General features: G+C 48.8%; 1 protein-coding gene across 1 annotated transcript in view; it reads right to left on the bottom strand.

Moving 5' to 3' along the window:
* Sh3bp5 (SH3 domain binding protein 5) overlaps positions 1–26028 on the bottom strand; it is a 69135-nt gene that overhangs the window by 20139 nt on the left and 22968 nt on the right. The window contains exon 3 of the mRNA XM_052733643.1: positions 21924–22052. Within this exon, the coding sequence (XP_052589603.1) occupies positions 21924–22052 (129 nt within the window). The remainder of the gene's footprint in view (positions 1–21923; positions 22053–26028) is intronic.

Here is a 26028-nt window from a genome sequence, read left to right as displayed (position 1 = left end):
GTGCAGCAGGGCCTCTAGGAACAACCCATTCCAGATCACACCCTTCCTGTGGCTGCAGGGACACACCAGATGCCAACTTCTCCCCACCCACCCTCTCCAGAAGGGTGCACCCACAGTCCCACGAGGGCTTCTTCCCACACCCGCGGTGCTGCAGCCGCGAGAGGCCCATCTGCTAAGGGACTCCTGAAGGCGGGAGTCCCGGACCAGGCCCGTGGCAGGTGCATCCGATAGGGGACATACGGCAGTGACTGTTCTTCCTGGGCCCTACACATGCTAGGAAAAATGAACTACATTCTATACCTCTAAACTCCACACCACCCTCTCCTGTGGTAGCCTCCCCAAGTCAACAGGACTGAACCCCCCATCCCACACACCCACTCATGACTTGGCCTGCTACTCTGCCATCTGCAGGATAGGCATCTAGCTTCAGAGTCTAAAAGGCACATAGGAATCTGAGAATATAATCATCCTTCCTTCCACTGGGATACAAAAAGGAGACTCGGGGCTGAAAGTGGCTGAGTCATCCATCATCCAACACTCCAAAGCGGTGGAGTGTTGCCTTATACCAGAGGAGATGTTGAATGCTCACCAGAGAAAGGCCACATCCTCTGTCATCATACCTCACGTCCTGGGCAGCTAATAATCTGATGCTGACAAGAGCAGAGGTGTGAAAGGAACTAGGGTGGGCTAGAGCTGCAGCTCAGAGACTAGAATGCACAAGGCCCTAGGGGCCATCACAGAAGGGGAAATGGGGAAAAGAGAAGAAAAAAAAAAGCCAACAGGAAAAGGGGGAAGGAGAGAGAGAAAGATGGGGGGATGGCGGAAGAGATGGTTGGAGGGGGGGAGACAGAGATAAAGTACTTGCCATGCAAGCCTGATGACCTGAGTTCGATCCCTAGAACCCACATATATAGACGAGAACTGACTCCACAAAGTTGTTCTCTGGCCACCACGCCAGTGCTGTGATGCACACATGCACACCATACATATAACAAATAAATAAATAGAAATAAAAAGAGGGGGTAATTGAACCTCGAAAAGAAACCAGAACTAGAAAGCTGGAACTGGACACAGTGTCTCCTCCCACCCTGGCCTTGGTCTCAGTTCTAGTGTCAAGGACCTGGAGACACCAGGAGCCCTTGGCCAAGTTCTGACCCCGCCTCCTCCTCTCCTTCCTCTCCACCAGGGAGCCTTCTGGCTCTAACCCTGCAGGCATAGCCTTCTTGACCTGGGGACTGTGAGGAAGGCACCCACACTTCCCACCATCCCCAATATGAACAAACAGGCCCCCTGTGGCGTCCCAGTTCCCCAGGATTCCCAGCTCTTACCACACCAGCATGTTAACAAAAGACACATTCCAATGCTTTGCACAGAACTGGCATTGATGGCTGGGACAATTGGGTCACTATGAGGCAGGAGGCTGTGTCCAGAGATACGAGAGGTTCAGGGTACATTCCTGGCCCCAACAAAGACCACTGTCTTGGGCCTGCAACCTTGAACTAGTGGCTCCCTGTGTCCAGCTGGAATGCCAAGGCCTCTGATAACACCCATAGTCTCCTTACAGTATCTAAGCACAGCATCACCACACCCACAGGAAGTGTTCCTCAAGGAAGAGGCCTGCCAGGGCACATGTGTCAGGGGACAGCAACTGAGCAATTCTGCTTGGGCAGTCTTGTTTTTGTTTTTTTTTTTTAAAGATTTGGGGTGTGTGTGTGTGTGTGTACACGCATGTGCATGCATGCGAGCATGCATGAATGTGAGTACATGTGTGTAGCTGTGATCATACGGATGCCAGAGAGGATATTGGACATCTCAGAGATACAGTTACAGTTATTTGCAGAATACTCAGTTTGTTATGTGGGTTCTGTGATCCAAACTCTGGTCCTCATGACTGAGCAAGTACTCTTAACTGCTGAGCTAGGTATTTTTCCCCCTTAAATTTTTTTTCATACAATATATTTTGAGCATATCCCTTCCCCTCCCCCAGTTCCTCCCAGCCCCCCCATCTCTACTCACCCAACTTCATGTCCTTTCTCTCTTAAAAACAAAAAAATAAAAAAAACAAAACCCAGAAAGACAAAAAAGTACCAAAATAAAACACATGCTCCCCACCACATACATATACACACACACACACACACACCATGGAGTGTGTTTGTTGGCTAACTACTCCTACGCATGAGGTCTGCCCTGGAGTGTGGTTGATATACCAAGTACACTCCATTAGAGAAGACTGATTTTTCTTTTCCCAGCAGGTATCAATTGCAAGTATCTTCTTGGTTAGGGGGTGGGACTTTGTGTCCACGTCCCCTCCTCAGGCATTCGGCTGAACCTGTGCAGGTCCTGTGTGTGCTGTCACAGTCTCTGACATCAGCCCTGTTGTATCTAGAAGGCACCATTTCCTTGGAGTCCTCCATCACTTCTGGCTTATTACAATTTTTCTATCTCTTCTTTTGAACAGATCCCTGAGCCTGAAAATTTCATAATTTCATTTGTCTTAACAGCTGGATTATACTCCATTGTGTAAATTACCACATTTTTATTATCCATTCATCAGTTGATGGATGTCTAGGCTGTTTCCAGTTTCTGGCTATTGTGAATAGAGCAGCAGTGAATATGGATGGGCAAGTGTCTCTGTAGCAGGATGCAGAGTCCTTTGGTTGATGCCCAAGAGTGGCATAGCTGGATCTTGTGGTAATTCAAATTCCCACTTTTTGAGGACCCTCCACACTGATTTCCACAGTGGCTGCGACAGTTTGCACGTCCACCAGCAATGAGTAAGCGTTCCCCTTCCCTGCAGCCTTGCCATTGTGTGCTGGCATTTGTTTGATCAATCGTGGCAATTCTGATAGAAGACGAAAATCTCAAAGTAGTTTTAGTTTGTATTTCCTTGGTGGCCAAAGATTTTGAGCATTTTGAAAGTGTTTCTCAACCATTTGTTTTTCGTCTTTTAAGAATTTTCTGTTTAGTTCTATACCACACTTGATGTTTTTTTAAACATTTCTTGATGTTCATTTAAAAAATTCTCTGTTTTTTAGATTTATCTATTTATTATGTATACAATGTTCTGTCTGCATGTTTGCATGCAGGCCAGAAGAGGGCATCAGATCTCATTATAGATGGTTGTGAGCCACCATGTGGTTGCTGGGAATTGAACTCATGACCTCTGAAAGAACAGTCTATGCTCTTAACCTCTGAGCCATCTCTCCAGCCCTAAAAAATTCTTTATATATTCTAGATACTAACCCTCTATCAGATGTATAAATGACAGTTTTTTTTCATATCTACAGGCTGCACTTTGCTTGAATGATGGTGTTCTTGGCTATAGAAGCTTTTCAGCCCCATGAGGTCCCATTTATTAATTGCTGGTCTTTGTGCCTGTGCTGTCAGCATCCTGCTCAGAAAATCCTTTCCTGTGCCAATGAGTTCAAGCCTATATTAGTCAGGGGTCTCTAGAATACCAGAACTTATAGACTGAATCTCTTTATATATATGGCATTTATTAGAATCACTTAGAGGCTACGGTCCAACTAATCCAACAATGGCTGGCTATGAACAGAAAGTACAAGAATCCAGAAGTTGCTCAGTCTACAAGGCTGGATGTCTCAGCTGGTCTTCAGTATATCCTGGAATGCCAAAGAAGTAGGCTCTAATGCTCTAGAACTTGCTACCAAGGCAAAAGAGCAAGCAGGCCAAGAGCAAAAGCTTCCTTCTTCCATGTCCTTATATAGACTTCCAGCAGAAGGCATGACTGGGATTAAAGGTGTGCTTCCTGCCTTAAGATCCTAATCAAAAGTGTCTTCTTCGTACCTCAAAGGTCCAGCTTAGAAGTGGATTCACCTATTTCAAACCAAGCAAAACATTATCTCTCACAGGTGTGCCCTCCATTTCTGGATTGTAGTTCATTCCAGATGTGGTCAAGTTGACAACCAAGAAGAGCAGTCACAGAGCCTATCCCCACTTTCTTCTTAGATGTGTTTTTTTTTTATTAGGGTATGTTTGCGACTTCTATAAAGTTTACAAAAGTGCCTCTTTCCACCTTATTTAATTTCATTTTATGAGACAGAGTCTTGCTATACACAGCCCTGGGCAGCCAGCACTTGGCTATGTAATATAGTCTGCCTCAAACATATACAATCCCCCTACCTCAGTCGTGTGTGTGTGTGTGTGTGTGTGTGTGTGTGTGTGTGTGTGTGTGTGTGTGAGAGAGAGAGAGAGAGACTCTCTATGTAGTCCTGGCTAGCTTGAAATTCACTATGTAGACCAGGCTAGCCTTGAACTTAAAGAGGTCTGCCTATCTCTGTCTTCCAAGTGCTGGAATTAAAGTCGTGCCCAGCCTGCCTCAGTCTCCTCAGTGTCCTCGAGCATGTGCCACCACACCCAGCCAACGTGCCTCCTATCAGCTATCACTGCTCATTTTCTGCTACACAGCTCTTTCTTTCAACTCAAAACTATGTCACTGGATTGAGCAACCGTGCAACTGAGCCAGAAGGGTGGGTCACACTATACACCCCAAAGACACAGCTGTTTCCAGTCAGATGCTTTACACCCGGCAGGTCCAAACTGTGGCCCACAGGCCATCTGTGTCTCAGGATAGCCGTGAATGCAGCCCGATATATTTGTAGGTGATATCATGTCACAGTGTCAAACAGCTGGACACTGCTCCTTTAAGCCAGTCATAAGAACACAGTCTTTAAAGATTTATGTTCATGTGTGTTAACCTGTGTGAATATATATGTGCTGTGTGCATGCGGTGCCTGAAGAGGCCAGAAGAGGGCATCAGATCCCCTTCATCTGGGGTTACAGCAGTTGTGAGACTTGCTGGGAGCCAGACCTCTGCAAGAGCAGTAAGCATTCTTAACAATTGAGTCATCTCACTGCCCGAAGAATGCATGTTTTAAACAACCGAGAAAGGACTGAATTACATGAAGTTATTATTAATTTAGAAAGAAGTGATTCGCCCCGCCCCCCACTGCTGAGCATTGAGCCCAGGCTTTGTGCACACTTGGGAAGTGCTCTACCATTGAGCTACACACCCAACCCAAGATGTAATCTTGTAAAGTTTCCTATCATCCATGTGAGAGAAATACCAGGGTGTTGGAAGGTGAAGTGATACACTGTGTCTCTAGATTGCTTTAGACAAGAACAAAAGTAGACGAAGAGAGGAGACAAAACACAGGTAAAGGCGTGGAACATGTGACAACATAAAGATGAACAGAAATGGGCTGAGTTTAAATAAAAGAGCTAGTCAGTGGTAGGCCTGAGCTAATGGCTAAGCAGTTTTAATTAATATAAGCCTCTATATGTTTACTTGGGTCTGAGCAGCTGCAGGACCAGGAAGGACACAGAAAAACTTTCAACTAGTTATGAGCCATTATCTTCCTCAGAGTAAATAGCCCTATTCTTCTAAGCACACTCACTAAGCTCACTACGGAACCCAGGCTGAACACGATTCCCCTGCCTCTGCCTCCCCAGTGCTGGAATTACAGGTGATCACCACCACATAGGCTCTTCCTCTTTTTTGAATTCCCGTTTAACTTAGATTTCCAACCTGTGGCCAGGAACTTTCCAAGGCAGTCTGCATCACCCTGCAGCTGCTGGGCTGAGTCTGCAGACCAAAAACTCCTAAAGAGCACAAGCATGGCCAACGGCAGCACACCTATCACACACAGGTGACCACAGGTCCCTCCAAACCAACTGCGCCTCCTCTGTATCATCATTCTCACCCCACAGCCAGATGGAGGAGGAGCTGTCCCGAGCCCCGGCACAGATATCTACCTGACAGCACATTACTCACAAGCCATCCACCGTTCTGAGGACAATAAATAACCACAAACTTCTTCACATCACCTTCAGGCCAGAGAAACTCCACTAACGTTATAAAGCCATGAAGAGACATGAGACAGCTCTCTGGATTCAGAGACGGGGGTTGGGGGTAATGGGGATAGCCACAATAAGCTGGAGAATCCATCTGCCACCCCACCAGCCCACACACTAACCCTGACCCATGCCAGGCTTTCTTGAGTCAACCTGTGCATTCCTTACGCCCACCTGGAGGCTGTTTTCCGCCACGCTAGCGTAAGTTCACAGTCATGAATAGTCTCCATGCCTTTGTGACAAAAAGTACTCAGAAAGTCAAAGGGATGGTTGGCCGCGGCAGAATGACTTCTGCAAACACCAACTCACTCTGTGATGAAGGCTCAGGGTGCCTCCCAGTCAGCCTGCAGACCTGCGACAGAGCCAGGAAGAGTGTGAAGGGAGAGCATGACGGGAGGAAGCTGAAGGGCGACTCCAATTATAGAACCAACACAACGAGGTGAAATCTGTTCAGTTCCCCAGGCCCAAGGGCCTTGGGGTCAAGACCCTACAGCAAAAGTCCAATACACACCATCCTCTCATTCACTCATGGTAGGGTCACGGTCTCCCCTAGGACCAGGAAGCCTCCTGAGGGCACAGCTGCCATGCTGCTTTTTTTTTTTTCCATTTGTGTGTGTGTGTGTGTGTGTGTGTGTGTGTGTGTGTGTGTGTGTGTGTGTCTCACGTGTCCAGGTGCCCAGAGAGGCCAGAAGAGAACATCAGATCCACTGGAGCAGGATGGAGTTATGGAAGTTGTGAGCTACCCAATATGGATATTGAGAACCAAACTCCAGTCCTGTGGAGTGCAGGAGCACTCTGAACCACGGAGCCACTCGATTCCTCCAGCCCCACTGTTGCGCTTTTTCTTTCCCACACCTAAAAGGCTGCCAGTGTGTAAGAAATATTTGTTTAATTAAGGTATCCAGCTATGAGTCATGCTGTGAACAAACCCCTTGTGGCCACTTATTTTAAGGCGTTTGTGATTCTCTTTGCTCTCCTACGGCTCACACAATAAAATCAATGTGGCTCCCTGTGCATTTGTTCTCGGAAGGATCCAAGGATGTGAAAGCGCCGGGAAAGAGTCCCACCAGTGGTATGCATAAGTTACCATAGGAATGCCTCCAGCCCCAGCTCATCCCCTCTGCACTGTTTCCAAGCTAGAGGTTGCATAACCCAGATCCCCAAGAGACTTCAGGAAACACAAGCCTGCGGGAAACTTTAACATCTTGAAACTTAAAGGTCTAGGATTCAGTGTGTATTTTACCACATGATAGCACGTGTGAAACCGACTTTGAAAACGCCGAGCATCTTCTGAGGCTGAGGATGCGGGAGAGCTCTGCTCCACCCCTCCATTGTGTCTCATTACTGTTTGCTCTTGCTCAGGAAACCACATCCCAGCTATGGCTTTTCAAGATACAGAAAGACACCTGTGGAACCCAAATGGCCCTTACCGGGTGCATGGTGAAGTCTGGAGTAAAGTGGATGCTGATTTGCCCAGAGGCATACAGGAAATGATCCTCAGAAAATGAAAGGGCTAGTTTGCATCCCACCAAGACCTTAACAATCACTACAAGAGGCCATAGATGGTGGCATGCACTTTTAATCAATCCCAGCACCTGGGAAGCAGAAGCAGCCAGATCTCTGTGAGTTTGAGGCCAACCTGGTCTACAAAGTGGCTTAGTTCTCAAAAAAAAAAAAAAAAAAAAAAAAAAAAAAAAAAAAAAAAAATTAATACAAGAAAAAATTTGTGGGGAGAGTTCTGAGTCCACAGCCACAGTGATTACACACACTTCTGAGTGTTAAAGCAGTGCTGAGCAGGAGGCTGAAGCCACCAATACAGATGCCCAAGTTAACTCTTTTAATAAATCGATTTATCAGTTAAAAAAAAAAGCAGGAGATAACCCAGGGAGATGGCTCAGTAGGTACAGACACTTGTTTTAGAGCTTGATGGCCTCAGTTTGGTCCCCAGGACTCACATGGTATAAGGAGTGCCAGCCTCTGTAAATTATCTTCTGACCTACACACACACACACACACACACACACACACACACACACACACACACACACACACACACTTGTTTTAAAGGAGAAAGAAAATAGAAAATTGTCAAACTTATTGGGAACCAACATCTTGAATGATTCTGCCGCCTAATTGTTTTTCTCAATAAAATTGCAAACACCTTGGAGACAGAGTCTCATCACCAGGACAGCAGATGATCTGCATCCAGAAACCCGGGTCGGCCGGGGAACCTGGCTTCCCATGCCGGCTTGCTCTGGCTTTTAGGGTTTCCCTGGCTCATTTGGCTTTGTCAGTTGCCTGGTACACTCAGCTCACTAGTGTGTTGAGCTCATTAGAAGTGTCAACCTCCCACCCCCAACCTAGCCAGGCTGAGCATCCCTTACCATGGTGTTTCTGATCTTGGACTTTTTTGGGTTTTATATTAATTACATAGATTGTATTAGTTGAACATCCCTAATCCAAAATTCTAAAATTTCCATAAACCCCAAACCTTTTTTTTTTTGAGCTAGCCAGTCTGGGGAGGAAAAGCAACAATGTGTGATGATGCAGAACATCCCTCGAATGTTCAGGAGTTGTGAGAAGAACTCCACATTCTGACAACTGTGAGCTGATGGGGAGTGGGACGCTGAAGGACAGCCCGAGTCAGAGAGCGCAGCTGGAGTGCAGGGCAGCCAGATGCAAAAGCCTCTGGGCCAGTGTTTGCTGCTGAGGCCTGACAATGGACCCAGAAACAAAGCGCTCAGCAGGTAGGGTCTCCTAGAATCTCCAGTTAGGGTCTGGGCGGCATGCACAAGTCTAGAACACTAACTTTTCTTTTTCGCAAATATTTCAATTTTTGTTGTTGTTTTTTTCGAGACAGGGTCTCTCTGCGTAGCTTTGTGCCTTTCCTGGCTCTTGCTCTGTAGACCAGGCTGGCCTCGAACTCACAGAGGTCCACCTGCCTCTGCCTGAGTGTTGGGATTTAAGGCATGCGCCACCACCACCCGGTTCAAATATTTCATTTATTTTGTGTACATGCATGTGGGGGGGGGGGGCATGTACGTGCCACGGCATGATACGAGGGTTCAAAGGACAACTTGTGGAAGCTGGGTCTCTGCTTCACCGTGTGGGTCCTGGGGAGCAAACCCTGACCATCAGGCTTAGCACCTGGCTGATGTATCTTGCAGACGTGTGAACAATTGACTTTAAAGTACTGGCTCCTGGGATCATGCAGCAAGCCTGGAATCTGTGGAGGGGAGAGGGGTCCCCAAGAAGAGAGAGACAGGGCTGCAATTCAAGTCTGCACAGTGCCCGCTTGCTACAGGGAGGGTCTCTGTCCTGTTCAGGTCCCAGCTGCATCAGCACCCTTGTGAAAAGCCCTGCAATGTCTGACCACATGCCAGGCAGCACGATCCAACCACAGAACATGTAAGATTAACCACAAAACATGTAAGATTGACCACAGAACATGTAAGATTAACCACCGTGTGTGCTCCTCTGGGCAAGGCTATCACCACAACTGACTTTGGCAAGACAGCTGGGCTGGGAGGTGGTGCAGAGATATGGGGGCACCAGGAGATGAGCTGGGGCAGGGGAAAGGCTATCCCACCAGTGTGCGTACGCCACGAGGGCTTGCATCTAAGATGTGGCTCTGGGAAGTGAGTCATTCAGAATCATATTTGTAAGAGAAAGTCTGAGTGGAGTCTTCAACTTTCTGAAACACAAGGACAATCACTTACAGATGTGTGGGAGGCAAGGAGTTCCTCACAGGACTCCCATACAACACAAGAGAAAGGAAGTCTCCCATACAGCAAGGGTGGCGTGTGAGTCAGCAGAGGAATTTGGGTAGGCACACAGTGCTTCTCTGTCCAGAGGGGTTCCATGTCTGCTCTGCGGGTCACATATGCCTACCCGTCAGCTATTCCAGCCAGGGGCCTTTCTAGACGGTAGTAAACTACAGCGCAGATATGGAAAGGCTGTTAGGGGCCACCTGATATCCATTCCCCCTTTCGTCCCTAGAAACAAACCTACCTAGGAGGCTCAAAGCCAAGGCTCCTACCAGCTCCTTGACAACATAAACAGCTTCTAACAATCAATGGAAGCAGTGTACTGTGTGGGACTACGTAAGAGTCCAACACCTTCCCTGTTCTTCCTTCTATCCTCACACACAGATGTGGGCTGGAGAGACGGCTCAGTGCTGAAGGGCACTTCCAAAGGACCCCAGTTCAGTTCCCAGCACCCACATCAGGTGGCTCATGGCCACCTATACTACCAGCTCCAGGGGACCCAATGCCTTCTTCTGGCCCACCATTTGCTTGCACACACACACACACACACACACACACACACACACACACACGAACACATACCCATAAATAAAAAATACTTAAAAATACGAAGAGCTTAGTACAGACACTTCCTACTGCCTTGGAGGAGGACCCAGGCCCATGTGAAAACAGACTTCCCAGACTTTTCTATATGCAGAGACTTTCACTGGGCTAGCCTAGGCCTCAAGGTTGAGACCGGAAATTCAAAGCATACTGACAGCCTCAGGCGCTCTCAAAGTCTTCCCTTTCACAAAAAAAGAACGCAGCAGCTCCCCCAGAGCATGGCTTCCGCAAAGGGCTGGGATGGACCAACAAGCAACAGTAGCTTTTCCGGTGTCTACCGGAACCATTCTCCAGTGAAATGTACACAGAGGCTCCCTAGACAGCTTGTCACAGCCCCAAGGGTGAGGCAGAGCCGCTCCTCCTCCCTCTGAGGTAGCAGCGACTCCCCAGAGCCTAGGAAAGGTCTTATACAGAGAAGGAGCACACAGCCAATAGCCAGTAATTAACTAAAAAAGCAGTCACAAATCATGAAGGGGTCACTATGGGAATCCACGTGGAGGTTCCTTGAAAAACTAAATATAGAACTGCCCTACCCTGTGACCCAGTTACACAACTTCCGGGTACATCCTGAAGGACTCTAAGTCAGCGTATCACAGAGATCCCGGGATGCCCACATTCAACATGCGACTGCTCGTGACAGCCAAGTCATAGAGTCAGCCTAGATGTCCATTAGCAGATGGAAAAGAAAATGTGGTATGTTATCCGCCATAATGAACAAAGCATGCCATTTGTAAGAAACAGTGGCGGGGTTGGAGACAACCATTGCTCTGGTTACTTTGCTGTCACTGTGACAAAACACTCCGACCAAAAGCAATGTGGGGGTAGATGGGTTTACTCCATCTCGTGCTGCCAGGCACCCTTTGGAGGAAGTCGGAGCAGGAACTCGAGGCAGGAATCTGAAGGCAGGACTCCTTGCTGTTCCACCCAGCATCATCTCTGACCAGGAAACCCACAGTCAAGAACAGCAGGAACCACAGAGAGTGCTGATGCTAGCTGGCTCATTCCCCGGCTCATGATCAGCTGGCTTTTCTATCTAGTCCAGGACGGAGTCACACACGGTGGGCTGGATCCTCCTGCATCAGCAAATAAGACCACTCCCCTCGGCATGCCCACGGACCAATCTGATCCCGGCAATGCCTCAACTAAGGCTTTCCTCTCAGGTGACTCTGACTCTAGGCTGTCACACTGACAACTGAAACTCACTAGGACCGTCCTGGTAGGCAGAAGGCAGGCATCATGTGTTTTATCTCTCATGTGGAAACCAAGCTAAAGAGAGGAAGCAGGTGTGGGTCTGCATGTCTGCAGTCCCAGCACAGCACAGGGAAGATGGGCAGGAGGGTTGTGAGTTCAAGGTTATTCTTGGCTACACAGTAAATTCTGTGCCAGCCTAGGCTACATGAGACTGGTTCTCAAAACAAAAACAAAAAATAGACCGAAGCAGGAGACCAAGAGTTCAAAGCCATCCTGGGCTACACAGGGAGACTTGTCTCAAAATAAAACTATTAATTTAATTCTTTTTTAGCAGACAGGATAGAAAAGGGACTACATAAAAGCAGAGGAAAGGGGCCAGTGAATATTATCAAAGATTACCATATACATGTATGAAAGTACTATCATGGCTGGGCGGTGGTGGTGCACGCCTTTAATCCCGGCACTCAGGAGGCAGAGGCAGGCAGATCTTTGTGAGTTCGAGGCCAGCCTGGTCTATAGAGCGAGTTCCAGGAAAGGCACAAAGCTACGCAGAGAAACCCTGTCTCTTTTTTTTTCCCCCCGAAAATACTATCATGAAACCCACTACCTTTTCAATTAACATATGCAAATAAAGGAAAGAGGGGAGGCAGAAAGTTGAAGCCAGGTGTGGTAGCTCACGAAGCTAATCCCCATACTTCCCTAGGAGGCTGCAGGACTGCCATAAGGTCAAGCCTGGGCTACATAATGAGTTCTAAGTTAGTATAGGCTACAGAGTGAAACTGTCTTAATAAATAAATGAAAGGAGGGCGGGAGGGAGGAGGAGAGGGAGAGAGGAGAAGTCTGCCAAGAGAGAAACCAGGAAGTGGCCGGAGAAGTCAAGGGAAGAAGAAACAGCCTCTGAGGGGCCCAAATTCCAGAAGAATCTTCAGAAGGAGCCAGCTGACGCGGCCTCATGTGAAGCCCTTTGGAATTCTGTCTGGGGCTGACCAGCTCCCAGCGGCTTTGTTAATGGGGATTATGGGGCTGAATCTCCTGGCTGGGCAGTGCCCGGCCACAGGAGCACCAGACTGTCTTCACTAGTGCCTAAGCCAGGCTCACCCCCAGCTAAGCAATGGGTCCTTGTAAAACAGGCCTGCATTGCTCCACAAGCAGCCAGTCAGCCCAAAAGAAGGGCAGCTAACACCCCAAACACTCCTTCACCTGCTGATACCTCAACGCAGCCCCGTTCTTCTGTAGGCTTGCCAGATTCAGCCTATAAATATAAAACACGGGAGGGCTGGACGGATGGCTTGTGAGAAAATTCCTGGAAAGATGCTGAGGCTACCAAGGCGGACTGGCTGATTAAGGCTGCAGTGATGCCCAGAGGTTGGAATGCTGCAGGTCCAGAGGTCAGTCACCTTATCTCAGGCTAGCTGTAGGCCCCCCGGATAGCCATTCCTCGCCTAGTCGGTATCAGAACATCTTGTGACTAACAGATAAGAACCTTTTGGAATTTATTTACTTAGCAGATCACTAGCTTCCACCAAGCCAAAAGCTAAGAATGTCATCAGATAGCTTCTCAGGCCCAAAGGAGGCTTACCAAACTTGCTGTACCTGCCTCTCTAACACACCTACCAGTGGTTGTGTGTGTGTGTGTGTGTGTGTGTGTGTGTGTGTGTGTGTGTGTGTGTGTGTGTGCCTTGATTTATAACTATGTTTTGTTATTATAAAACTCCATGAGCCAGGTGTGGTGGTACACACCTTTAATCCCAGCACTGTGGAGGCAGAGGCAGGTGGATCTCTGTGAGTTGGAGGCCAGCCTGGTCTACAGAGTGAGTTCCAGGACAGCTAGGACTGTTACACAGAGAAACCCTGTCTCAATGGAAAACAAAACAAAAAAAACCAAACAAACAAAAAAAAATGGCGAAACTGCTTCTGTATGGGAACATGGAACCGGGGTAACCTAGTTCTGAGTTTTCGGGGACTTGGTCCCTCAAAGCTAGCTCCAGAATAAACGTATTCCCTTTGAGGTGAGAGCTGTGTTTTTTTTTTTTTTTTTTTTTTTTTTTTTTTTTTTTTTGGTTTTTCGAGACAGGGTTTCTCTGTGTAGCTTTGCGCCTTTTCCTGGAACTCACTTGGTAGCCCAGGCTGGCCTCGAACTCACAGAGATCCACCTGGCTCTGCCTCCCGAGTGCTGGGATTAAAGGCGTGCGCCACCACCGCCCGGCTGAGAGCTGTGTTTTTACATCAGCATGTTCTTGCACAGGCTGACCATAACCTCCTGTCCTCCGAAGTGCCGGGAGTACAGCTGTGCGTGTGTCGTCATGCCTTGGGTTTCTTTCTTTTTCTTTTCTTTCTTTCCTTTTTTTTTTTGTGTGTGTATAGGGGGGCACTTCTGGCTCTCAAACCAGGGCTTTGAACATACTAGTAAAATATTTTACTGAGCTACATGCCAAATCCAGGTAATTCATCAGGTCCTTTAGGGTCAGTTTTCATGGGAAGGAAATGGGGAAATATCACTAGTGGGGGTGGGGAAAAGAAAAAGTAGAAAAGCAGGGGCACCCCCAAAGTGAAAAAACAGGAACTGAAAATGTACCAAAGTGCTCTTGAGGAACCCTGCCCTCTGGCCAGAGCTCAAATCATGTTGCCTGACAGCATAAAAGTCCTACTGTATTGACCAAACTAGTTACAGAAACACGAAAATCCCGAGTTTCTGTAACTGGATGATTAATCACCTTGTCACTCTTTCCAGGGAATGCCTGTGGTGTGCAGAGAGGGAGGGAAGGGAACTGTCCCCTCCAGGACCACGTTCTAGTAAAAACAGGAAGCACAAGTGGGTGTGGTGGTTCCGGCTCTCACCTCAGCACTCGGGAGGCAGAGGCAGGAGGATTGCAAGTTCCAGGCCTGCTTGAGTCACAGCAAGATCCTGTCACTGTCCATCCTCAACCTGTTATCTGATAAAATACACAGCAGTCACTAGATATATGTAAGGGGCTCTGTGGACTCAGACAGCACAGTGGACCCCACAACACCGGTTCCCTTCTCACGACTGTTCTGTGGTGCCCATCTGCCGCCTACCCAGCAGCGCTGGCTGGGAATCGGCTATGCCCCAGAGAGAGAAAAGCAAGCCCTTGGTACACAGTTCTTAGTATGGCAATGAGCACCTCCTGCCTCCCTGCCTGCCTTCGATTTTCACAGTCAGCCAGCCCTCTGTGCCAGCCTTCCTGCCCCCTGCACTCTGGGAAGGGTCAAGTGCAAGTATGTCCACACCAGAGAAACCTCCTCCAGATGGGCCATACCATATCTATTTCTAGCTCTAGCCCTGGGCCAGGATGCCTGAGGCAGAGCTCACTAGCTAAGCTCTGGTGTGGAACAGCTCACTCCTGCCAAGACATGTTCCTCTGTGTTAGGGGCTTTGGCCTGGCAGAGGCTGCCACTCATCTCCAGAGCCCATTCTAATTCAAAAGTGCTGGCTTCAGTCAGGTATGATGTTGCACATCTTTCATCTTAACACTTGGCAGGCGAATCTCTGTGAATTTCATAGTTTTAGGCCAGCATGGTCAACACAGCAAGTTCCAGGCCAGCTAGAGCTACATAGTGAGACCCTGTCTCAAAAACATATAAATATTGGCTTCTTGGGCATGGTGGCACACACTAGTGATCCCAATGCTTGGGAGGCTGAGGCAGGAGGATCAGAAGTTCAAGGACATCCTGGACTACATAATGAAAACCTAAAGAAAAAAAAAAAGCCGAGCATGGTAACCCATATCTTTAATTTCAGCCTTCTAAAGGTAAAGACAGATCTCCATGTGCCCAAGGCCAGGCCAGCCTGGTCTACATAGGGAGTCCCAGGCTAGCCAAGGGCTACATAGCAAGACCTTGTCTCAAAATACCAAAAAACAAAGAGAGGGGGAAAAAAATCTAGGCTTCCAAAATGCTCTCTCTTTCCCAGACTCTCCAGCCAAGACTGCCAGGCAGGGCACATCCTCTGGGCAGCGGAGAGGGAAGCTTCCACTTCCTCCACGCTGTAAATCACTCTGCTTTGAGGCAAATGCCCCCTCACTTCACTGCACCCTTACTTCGGGCATCATGGATGACGCAGTTCCCAGAAACTGGCCTCTGGCCACCAAGAGGAATGTGACCAGGGCCACAGGGATGTACGTCATCAAGCCAGACCTCCTCACCCAAGTCCCACAGTGAGAACTGACTGGGCAGAAATTAAAATGGGAAGGAGGAGATATGATGAAGTGGGGCTGAAGTTCCAAGAGACGAACAGTGTGCTGTGAAGGCCCCGGGCCTAAACCAAGCAAACGCCTCTAGCACCACTGGCCAGCAAGATGATTCAGTGCACAAAGGAGATTTCCACCAAGCCTGACAAACCCGTGTTCAATCCCCGGGACCCACATGGCGGAAAGAGAAAACGGACTCCTAAAAATGGTGCTCTGATCATCACTCCACTTACATGCCACGGCCCATGTGCTCATGAACAGACAGACAGACCCACATCACTAAATGTAAAAATGAAAAACAAAAGGAGGGGCTTCTGGCTGCCCCAGCCCAGAAGAGGCAGGTAGCAGAGAGTGAGGTGCCTGTAGACATCAGTCTGCTGTGTGCCCTGCATGTCTCCTCAGTTTGTCATGGGTTGGCCAGCCATGACGATACAGTCCCTAAGTGCCCACAATGTGCCTACCATCAGGCGGCAGCCAGAACCAGGCAAACCAGGGTCCGATCCTTGCCGGTCTCCTCTCAGGGTCTGAGCACCACACTGTACTTCCTCAGCCTGTCACCTTTCTGAGAATGAGGAAGCTAATCCCCCCCTGACACCATTATATAAATGCTCTAACTGCCACAGGCTCAGCTGCCTGGTACCTCCTCAGTCACTCAGGACTGTGGTGCCTCGTGGCCAGCTTAACCTCCCCAAGGTTGTTCCAAAAGGAAGTGCCCTCAAGTGTGTAAAAGAATACCTTCACCTCTCTCCTCCATCTTTAACCTCTGACCCTTGGCTTTCCACACACATCCCGTCTTACTCTCCCTATCACTCTGAATTTCCTGCCTTTTCAAGATGTCGTCCCATTGAGGCATCCAGCCACCTCCACCCAATTGTTCTGAGAAATGACGCACACCCCCCAAGACCCTCTGACAGCTTCCTCTGGGCCAGGCAGACCAGCACACAGTCTTGACCCCAGCTAACTACTTAGTCATTTGGCATTAACCGGCCTCCTGTTCTCTCAGAGGAGGCCTCCAAACTGGAAAGGTTTGGGTAGAGGCCCAAGAACAATCTTTAGGCTCCAATATTACTTTTATCATTTATAAAATGAGGAGGAGGAGCGGGGGAGAGCTGGAAGGATGGCTGAGTGGTTTCGAGTACTTAACTGCTCTTCCAGAGGACCCAATTCGAATCCCAGCACCAACAGCTCACAAACCACCTGAAACTCCAGTTCCAGGAGATCTGACACTCTCTTCTGGCCTCAGAGGGTCCCAAGGTACTGTACACAGACATACGTGCAAGCAAAACACTCATGCACATAAAATTAAAATAAATCAATCTTAAAAAAAAAAAAAAAAAAAGGAGGGGCGCTAATGATACCAAGCATGATACCTACCACAGTTAGAGCTCAGTCAAGTGCTGCTGTTGACCTGGGCCTGATGGTTCACACTGGCAATCCTAGCACATGGAAGACCAGCTTAGGCTACCCTGACTCAAAACAAAACAAATTTAAGATGGTGCTCCATTCACGCAGGGACACCACACAACACAAGCGCTCTCCTGCACACGGCCCCCGCCACGCCCCAGCGGATCTGTGGCTTGTACACATTCTCTCATGGCCCTTCATGCTCCATCCCTGAGTGGTCCTTCAGCTCCCTTGGTCTCTTTTCCCAGGCCCTTGGGCGGACATACTTAGCCATGTTCACATTCATGCCATTTTCTCCCCTAGACCTCTGTTCTCCTGCCATCCCCACAGCCTCTTTCTTGGCCCACAGGACTCAAGCACGCTGGTCTCCCAGGCTTTCCTGGTCAGTAGCATCCCACTGAGATGTCATTCCCCATGTGGTGGTGGGCACATTACCAACTGAGCCCCCAGCTCTTTACTTAGCAAGCCCAGGTGATCTCCATCACTCCCAGATTTCATACCCACAACTGGACCTGTATTCTTTCTCTAAGCTTGCCTGTAACCCTGAATCAATGCTTGGGATGCTCCCAGGATCACTGAGACACACGCAGGGAGTGACAGCAGCAGCAGGCCATCTCAGACATGAGCTGAGGTGACTCTCTGCCTTGTTTCTGCTCTCACACAGTCAACAAGGACCCTCTCTCCACAGTCTATTTAGTGCCATGTGTTCCACATTTTTGTGATTTTTTTTGCTGTTTAAATTAGCCTCAAAGGGCATCAATAAAGTGATTCTGGTGCTGGTGAGCACAGGAGTGTGATATATACCTCATGGAGCAGAGAGAGGCGTGAGCTAGCTGAGCCTCACACAAGCGTGAGTTACAGACCTGTTGGCCATGAGTCAGTTAATGAACCAACTCTGTAACGCACACCCGGAAAACGGAAGAGGAAAACTGCCAATATGAACGCGTTCGCTCTCTTACGTGCTGGAGGAGCATCTGCAGTTCAGAATGAAGCTACAGATAAGATGGGAAAGCGGCTGCATTTGTGGGATGCATTTGGTCTTGACGTCTCATATCCCCTCCCAGCCATCAAAGGTCTGTTTCTTGCGCTAGCCTAGATTTTTTGGTATTTTTGTTTGGGTTTTATTGTTGTATTTTTTTTTAAAGATGTATCTTCATTGTTCTTAATTATGTGTGTATGTGTGTGGCATCCGATCCCCTGGAGCTGGAGTTACAAGCAGTTGTGAACCGTCAGGTGTTGGTGCTGAGAACTACTAGGGTCCTCACCAAGAGCGGCATGTGTGCTTAAGCGCTAAGCCATCTCTCTAGCTATTGTATCTTTTTAAGGTAGCAGATCCACCACAGATATACAGTATTCAACAGAAAGATTATCTAGAACAATGCATTCTCTAACTAATGCTTCCAGGACACTAAATCAATCACCAGGGTAAATCACACAAATGCCTATGGGTGAAGGTCATTTTTCTCCACCTCCTGGAATGGTGCTGACCATGTGACCCACGCCAACCAGAAGGATATCAACAAACTAATCAAGCAGAGACCTAGGAAGGGCATGCTCTTTCTGCTCCTGAAATCCAACACCATGTGAAAGGACCAGTCTGTCCTGCTGAATGAGAGACAGTCACCCCTGCCACCCAGGTGACAACCAACCAAGTCTAACAAATAAGGCCATCCAAGATGAGCCACACGCAGCCAACCGTGTACACACAAGACTGGCAAAGACACTGCCCGGCAAAGCCATAAGCTAAATAGTGTTTCAAGCCACTAAGTCACAGTGATTTGATTTGTAGCAAAAGCTTCTAGCTGACAGACGAGTCCATTTTATGAGAAGGGGGAGGCTCAGGCTGGAAGAGACCCGCTGAACTAACCAGTGACCTGGGATTCTAAGCCATTCAGCCTGGCTTCATAGGCCAAGCTTTGCCAGCTCTCCAGCCAAGTCACTCTACAAATTTCAAATGTTTCCTCACTTGGCGACTCTTCTGGAGAAGGTTAAATGTAGAACGTGGCCTTAAGTGGCCCCATAAACACCCAACATGCAGCGCTGAGCTTTGACCTTGTCATTTTGTGCTGACGCTGCCCTCACAGACTTACAAAGGGCTCTGCCCTCTTCTGACGCATTCCAAACATTTAAAAATAACAAGACTGCCAGTGCTGACAGATGCACTTGATGTGGTAATACAGGCAGGAGAGTAACATTCCCCCTGAAAACGGAGGGAGGGCTGTGGGGCGGCTCAGAGGGTAAAGGAGCTCTGACCACCAAGCCTGGTTACCTGAGTGTGATCCACAGCACCCACACTGTAGAAGGGAGCGGACTCCTGCAAGTGGTACTCTGACCTCCACGTGTGGGCTGTGGCACCATGCTCCACCTCCATACACACAAAATAAATACACATAAAATAATTTTTTAAAAGAAGGGAGCCGGGCATGGTGGCCCACATCTTTAATCTCAACACTCGGGAGGCCGAGGCAGGGAGATCTCTGTGAAGTCAGTTGGTTCTACATAGTAAGACTCTGTCTCAATAAACAGACGAATACACTGCGGGTGAACACTAGGGACCTAAGTCAAATGAAATGAGCCAGTCACAAACCCTGAACATTCCTCAGTACCTCGACACTGAGGAGGCATCTAGAGTAGGAAAGCTCCTAGGAGAGGAAGCAGAAGGATGGTTGCCAGGGTCTGTGCGGAGAGAGGAATGGGGAGCCATTGTGTAGTCATGGCTACAGAACCTGAGTTGGAGAAGGGAAAAAGTTCTGGTGCTCTGGGATGCATAACCAAGTAAATGTCGATGCCACTGAACCAGCAAACTTTAAAACTGGTTCAGTGGGAATTTTCTTGTTATCGATGTTTTATCAATTTAAAAAGAGAAAGCAAAAAAAAAAAAAACAAACCCAGCAAATAAACAAAACTTGCTCTGCCAGTGATAACATGACCGGTCCCAGACTCCTGCTGGGGCAATCAGACCCCGCAGAGCAGAGCAAGCAGAGGGCATGCCACAGGGCCCTCACCCTCGTGCTGACAGCCTTGGAAACAGCTTGGGCCCCAGCACAAAAGCTCCCAAAGAAATCAAAGCCAGCCCCCTGCCCCCAGCCCAGCTCAGAAAAGATGGCAAGGTCTGGCTCCTCTTGGTCTAACTTGGACTTGGTCTCAGGGTCACAAAGATGGCCTGATTTATTGTCAGGAAAACGATTTGACATTGAGAACGAGGCAATGTAGAGTTCTGACGCAGGGCTACAATTTCTGCTGGTCCTATGACTACGTCTTTCTAAACTCTTTACAGAAAGCCAAGTTGTAGGAAAGGTTTTTCTCCTTGGAGTACCATGTGGGATTCAATGGGATGCTGGAGGGGGGATACAGGCAGTCCAAATGTGTGAAACCACCTGTGAAGAGGGAAAAGGCAGAGGAGGAGGAAGGGGAGGAGGGAGGGAGTAAGCGGGTTCTAAACTTTCCACAATAAATTCTTAAAAAAAAAAAAAAAAAAGACACTGAAACCCAAGCTCATCCAGGACTCCACTGTCAGACATGTCCTCTCGTTTCAGTCCTAAGAACAATGCCTCCTCCAGCATTTCAAGAATGGGATGCAGCTCAGGATGCACACTTGGAGGAAGGGCTTTGCAGGGCTCTCAGCTACAACCTTGCAGGGCCAGTCAGGGGGGTTTGCCAACATCAAAAGGAAGCAGGGAGCTGGGAGGAGGCAGAGGAAGAAAACAGGAACCCCACTTGGCAGCAGCTGAGGTGGGACTCTCTCCTACCATCAGAAAGGTCACGGGGGCCAGTCACAACATCTGGCTCAAGCCCAGGGAACCTGTCACCCACAGAATGAAATGTTAACATCCTGCCTGAGCCTTCTCATCCTTCCAGTTCCTCCATTAGAGACCAAAGTCCCTTGGAACCGGGGGCAGTGGCACCCCAGTCCTTCTCCCCACTTCCCACCAGCAAGCAGGAAAGAGGTCAGTGAGAGGCTTTGCATGCTCAGCTCCACTCCAAGCCCCTCAAGCCTCATCTGGGCTCTGCCCATTGCAGCCAGCCACCTGCAGGATCTGGCATCATCCGCCTATAGCTGATAACTCAATAGTTGCCCAGGGGCCTCAGAGATCATGACTGTTGTCCTTAGTGGCAAAAGAGAAGGAAGGGATATGTCACAATCCACTGCTTCCCAGCAGATGAGGTGCCCCCCAGTACAGCTCCCGCCTACCCCTGTCCCAAAGGAGATTTGGGGTACAGAAGAGAAAAGGAGGATGTAAAACCCACTCAGGTGTGGCGGCAGCCAGGTGAGGCCCCGCCCACCACGTATGATTTGGATGATGCCAACCAGACTGCTTTGCACCCCCAGCTATGAGCAGGAAAGTGTTTGGAGGGATGTGAGTGGTGAGGAGGGGGAGAATTCTAAGTTAGGAGAGGATGTGGGATTGGCTGGTGGTTCCCCTCGCCCATCATTCACACGTTTGTTCATGGATTCCTTCAGCTTCGCTCGCTGAACACTCAAACGGACGCATCAGGAGGTGAGAAGTGCTTCTCGGGGGTCATTCTGCCTGGTGCCTCTCGGGCAGCCACTAGGACAGAAGAATGCAAGGGCTCGGGACACATTCACAATGTCCATGAGTCCAGCTCTCCAACTGAGAGGACTCAGTCACGTGGCAAGAGCCATCCAATTATCAGCACCCATACAGTATCAATGGTGTCATGAGCTGGAACGGAGCTGATGAGGGCAGGGTATAGGAAAACTGATCAAATGCAGCCATCCGTGTACAAAGCCAGAGCCATTTCACATGGGACAAGTGCTTCTAACCTTCCCTGGGAGATACAGAAACCAAAGGGTGACCCCCAAATGCAGGTGGGGGCAGTGGGCGGGGGAGACATCTGCAGGCCACCTTACCTGCCTGGCCACCCTGCGGGCCTCCCAGTAAGGCTTCGAGTCCTCCACAGCTTTGCCGATTTTCTTCACCAGTTCGTCTAGTTTCACCGTCGCCTCGACCAGGACAGATCGGAATTTCTGGCGTGCGTCCTGTAGCCAGGGGGAAGATGGAGGAAATACCATCAGGCTGAGGAAGGAAGCTGCAAACATCTGCTGCATCTGGCCAGAAACACCTGGAAGGAACTCAATGCCAGGCCTGGCACCATCCAAAACCTGTCAGCCATTCTAAGAAGGGGCCAAAATCCACACTGTCCAATCAATGGCTGCCACCAGCTACATGAGAGCTTCAAGCTGGTCATGAAGAAAATGTATTTGCGACTTACTTTAGCTACACTTAGACGTTAAGCTTTTCAATCATTCACTCATCCACTTACCCATCCAGAATAGTCTTACTATGGCATTGAACTCTGAAACCTTCCTACCTCCACCTGCCCAGTGCTGAGATTTAATAGGCATTCACCACCACACCCTGTAATTTATGTATTTTATTTCTGTAATTTAAAAACCTTGTTAAAAAAAAATGTGTCTGGTTGCTGGGCGGTGGTGGCGCACGCCTTTAATGCGAGCACTTGGGAGGCAGAGGCAGGCAGATCTCTGTGAGTTCGAGGCCAGCCTGGTCTACAGAGCAAGTTCCAGGACAGCCAGAGCTATTATACAGAGAAACTTTGTCTCGAAAAACAGAAACATATGTTAGACAGCCCTGTGTATGTTAAAACCTTCTTGGTCCTCTGGGGAAGAGCTCTCAGTCGCCTTTGGTGGCTTCAGTTGATATGACAGGACCATTTCCCACACTCCCACAGAGCCCCAAGCCTTGGGACTCACAAATGTTAAACAGAGTGCAGGCGTACCACATGCAGGACCCTGACTTCAGGGCACTTCCATCTGAGGGTACGCCCATTCTAGAGCCACCAGCAGCAGAGACAGACCCCTCACTAGACCAGCTACTGCAGAGGGCTCCTAAAAACCTTCAAAGGAGTAGGTAGGATCTACACAGAAGCCTGAGTGGGGAAAGAGACTTGGGGGTGGAGGTGGGGGGCGACTTATCCCAAGAGGAACACAATGGCTTACTTGGCTGAGACGAGGAAGGGAAGGGCAATTTTGTTTGCAGGCATCTAAGGGAGCCAGATGTCTGCAACCTGGACAGGGCCTTCCTCCAATTAACCTTGAGAACTTGTGTTGTACATGTGGAATTGCAGGGCCTCGTAGAGCTAAGGAGGCTTGACTTAGTTCTCCTAGTTCATACCCTTATCATCTCAAGCTATGGGCTTGGAAGGAGGGTATGACAATGTCGCTGGCCTTCCAGAACACAAGGGTGTGGTCTCTGCTGTCCTTGGGAGCTCCTGAGGCCAAACCCCACTTCTGACACCGGCTTTTTGCCCCAGCTCTGGTCACTGTCATCAGGGTTTTGGTGGTGCACTCAACCATCTCTTCCTCATTGAAACCTTCCCCCTTGGAGGAAGATGGGAAGTCCACAAGCTTACACAGTTCAGGATGCCCTGAACGTTACAGCATCCGTGAGCCCTGCACCCTTGGTTACATAAGCCCCAAGCAAGGGCTGGCAAGCCTCAGGTGGAGTTAGTTGTCTGTGGGCTGTCTGCCCAGATCCAGACTCTGAATCATCACCCATGCTGGGCCAGGCTACTACAGGTGGGTTTTTTGAGACAGGATCTCCCTCAGCAGCCCAAACTGACCTTGAACTCACAACCCTCCTGCCTTGGCCTCCCTGGGAGGCTGGGATCATAGTGTGTGATGAATTTCAGGAAAAATGACCTGATCATATTTGGGTGTTTTCAAACTGTCACAGGGTTTTGAGTATTTCTGAAGGTCCCTGGGCAGTTCTTTAGGGCTCATGAGCCTGGCTAATATCCTTCTATGATTCTCTGTCCTGAAAATGTGACCAATCAAGAGAATGTGGGTGGGGAGGGGGGACAGATTTGACAACCACATTTCCCCAGCAGGGAACTACACACCCGGGCATCACATGATCGGCTCCATTCAACCACCACATATCTATTCATCAAAGTGGTCACAGCTAACAAGGTCATCTTTCCTGAGACCAAGTGATCTAGTTCTTAATATTGCCAGATATCTTGGCTACTTGAGTAATAATTCCCCCCAAAGTACTGAGGTATGGGAGCCCACAAACCAAAATCTTTCCCCTCTGCCAACAGCCTCAACCCCATGGCTCAGTCTCTGGTGGCAAGTCTGGGCCCAGGTGTGGTCAAGTGACCCAGGCTAGCCAATCAGCAATCCATACTCCTAGCCACAGTGGTTGTGGAGTTGGGGTGGGGGGGCCGGGAAGCGGCCAAAGAATTAGAACTAATGAGACTATGAGACTTCATTCTAAAGATTTTCTGAAACTTCGCAAGAGAAAGTTTCACTCTAAGGTGGCTAAAGGATGGGATGGAAGCATGGAGTAGCTGGCCATCACCGTGGAACACGAGACAGCCCACACAGCGGTATGAAAGAAGGGACCCAGCAACCCTACATTCTACTATTCTCTGTCTCTCCTCTCTCTCTCTCTCTCTCTCTCTCTCTCTCTCTCTCTCTCTCTCTCTCTCTCTCTTTTCTTTTTTTTTTGGTTTTTCAAGACAAGCTTTCTCCTTGTAGTTTTGGTGCCTGTCCTGGATCTCGCTCTGTAGACCAGGCTGGCCTCGATCTCACAGACATGCGCCTGGCTCTGCCTCCCGAGTGCTGGGATTAAAGTACTATTCTCTTCTTAAAGCAATCCTCACCACCACCTTCACCCCTTTGCTTTCTGTTTCATTCAAGCTAGCCGGAATGGGACTTCTATCAACTGCAACTGAAGTGGATCTTTAAAAACCACAAGACCGAAACATACACCTTTAGTTAGTCACGATATTCATTACATTAACTCGGGTAGAAGAGAAAGACCACTCTCCATGCTATCCCGGGCACAGCACTGTAATTAAGTACGGCTGGCTGCTGGAGGGCTTCCGCCACTGGAGCAGAGAGGGTGGGATTTAACTCAACTAAAAAGATTTCCTTAAATACCATCTGAACAGCTAGTTGCCACAGACTTGTGCCTCCAGCTCCATTCCCTGGTTCAAGAAAAGACCTCACTATCGCTCTTTGTCACCAACATCACAGTCAAATGATCCTACAAGATGGAGTAGGGCTGCTTCAGGACTGAGAGCACAGAGTTGTTTTCCTGGGAAATGATCCATGAAGACGGGTAATTCATGATGACAAACACCTCCAGAAGATGGGCAGGTCTTTACCAGTCAAAACACAGGCACCACTGGGCATGCTTGCACAGGCCTGTAATTCCAGCACCTGGGAGGGAGAGGCAGGAGGATCTGGAGTTCAAGGCCAGCTTGAACAAAAAACAAACAAAGGAAGCCATTTATTTACTATCCCTGGGCTTGTGATCTGTTGTTTTGAGATGGCTTGCTATGTAGCCCAGGCTGGCCCAGAACTCACACTCATCCTGCCTTCAGAACCTGTAAGTACTGGCATTAAGGGTGTGTACCACCACACCCAGCAACCCAGCTCATTTAAAAATCTGCACTTCAAGGAGTTCTAAACTGGTTCCCTCTGTGTGATGTCTTTAGATCTTCAGAGCTTATGTGACTCACATGGCGGGTAATTTATTTAAGCAGAGAATCGCTGACCGTGGCAATCTCCTTATTTGAATGTGTCAGTGTGTCAAAAACACAGCCCCACATCAGATAAGAGCTCCAGGTAAGCCACCCAGAGCCTGCGTGCCTTAGGAACAGGCCGTCAGTGTCCACATACTTGAGACAAGTCCCTGTTTTCTGGCCAATGGACTTAAACCAAGTCTCAACCACCTCGTTTGTAAACTGAGAATAATGAATGGTTTCACGGAGGTGTCCCCAGAACCAGTGGCATAAAGACAGGATGCCAGATTTTTAAAAATAACTGTCCTACATATCAGAGATGACACGCACTTCAAAGGCTCCTTGGTGATACTGTTTATAAATACACAGCTTTGGTTTGGGGAGAGAGGCCTCAAAGGCATGGGCTGAGCCTGGAAATGACCCTGCAAGACAAGCTCAGCAGGAACCACAGCCCCAGCATGCAG

The sequence above is a fragment of the Peromyscus californicus genome, unplaced genomic scaffold, assembly GCF_007827085.1.
Source record: "Peromyscus californicus insignis strain IS unplaced genomic scaffold, ASM782708v3 Scaffold_12__1_contigs__length_115047231, whole genome shotgun sequence".
Lineage (NCBI taxonomy): Eukaryota > Metazoa > Chordata > Mammalia > Rodentia > Cricetidae > Peromyscus > Peromyscus californicus.
The sequence above is the reverse complement of the archived record's forward strand: the minus strand, read 5'-3'. Positions and strand labels throughout refer to the sequence as shown.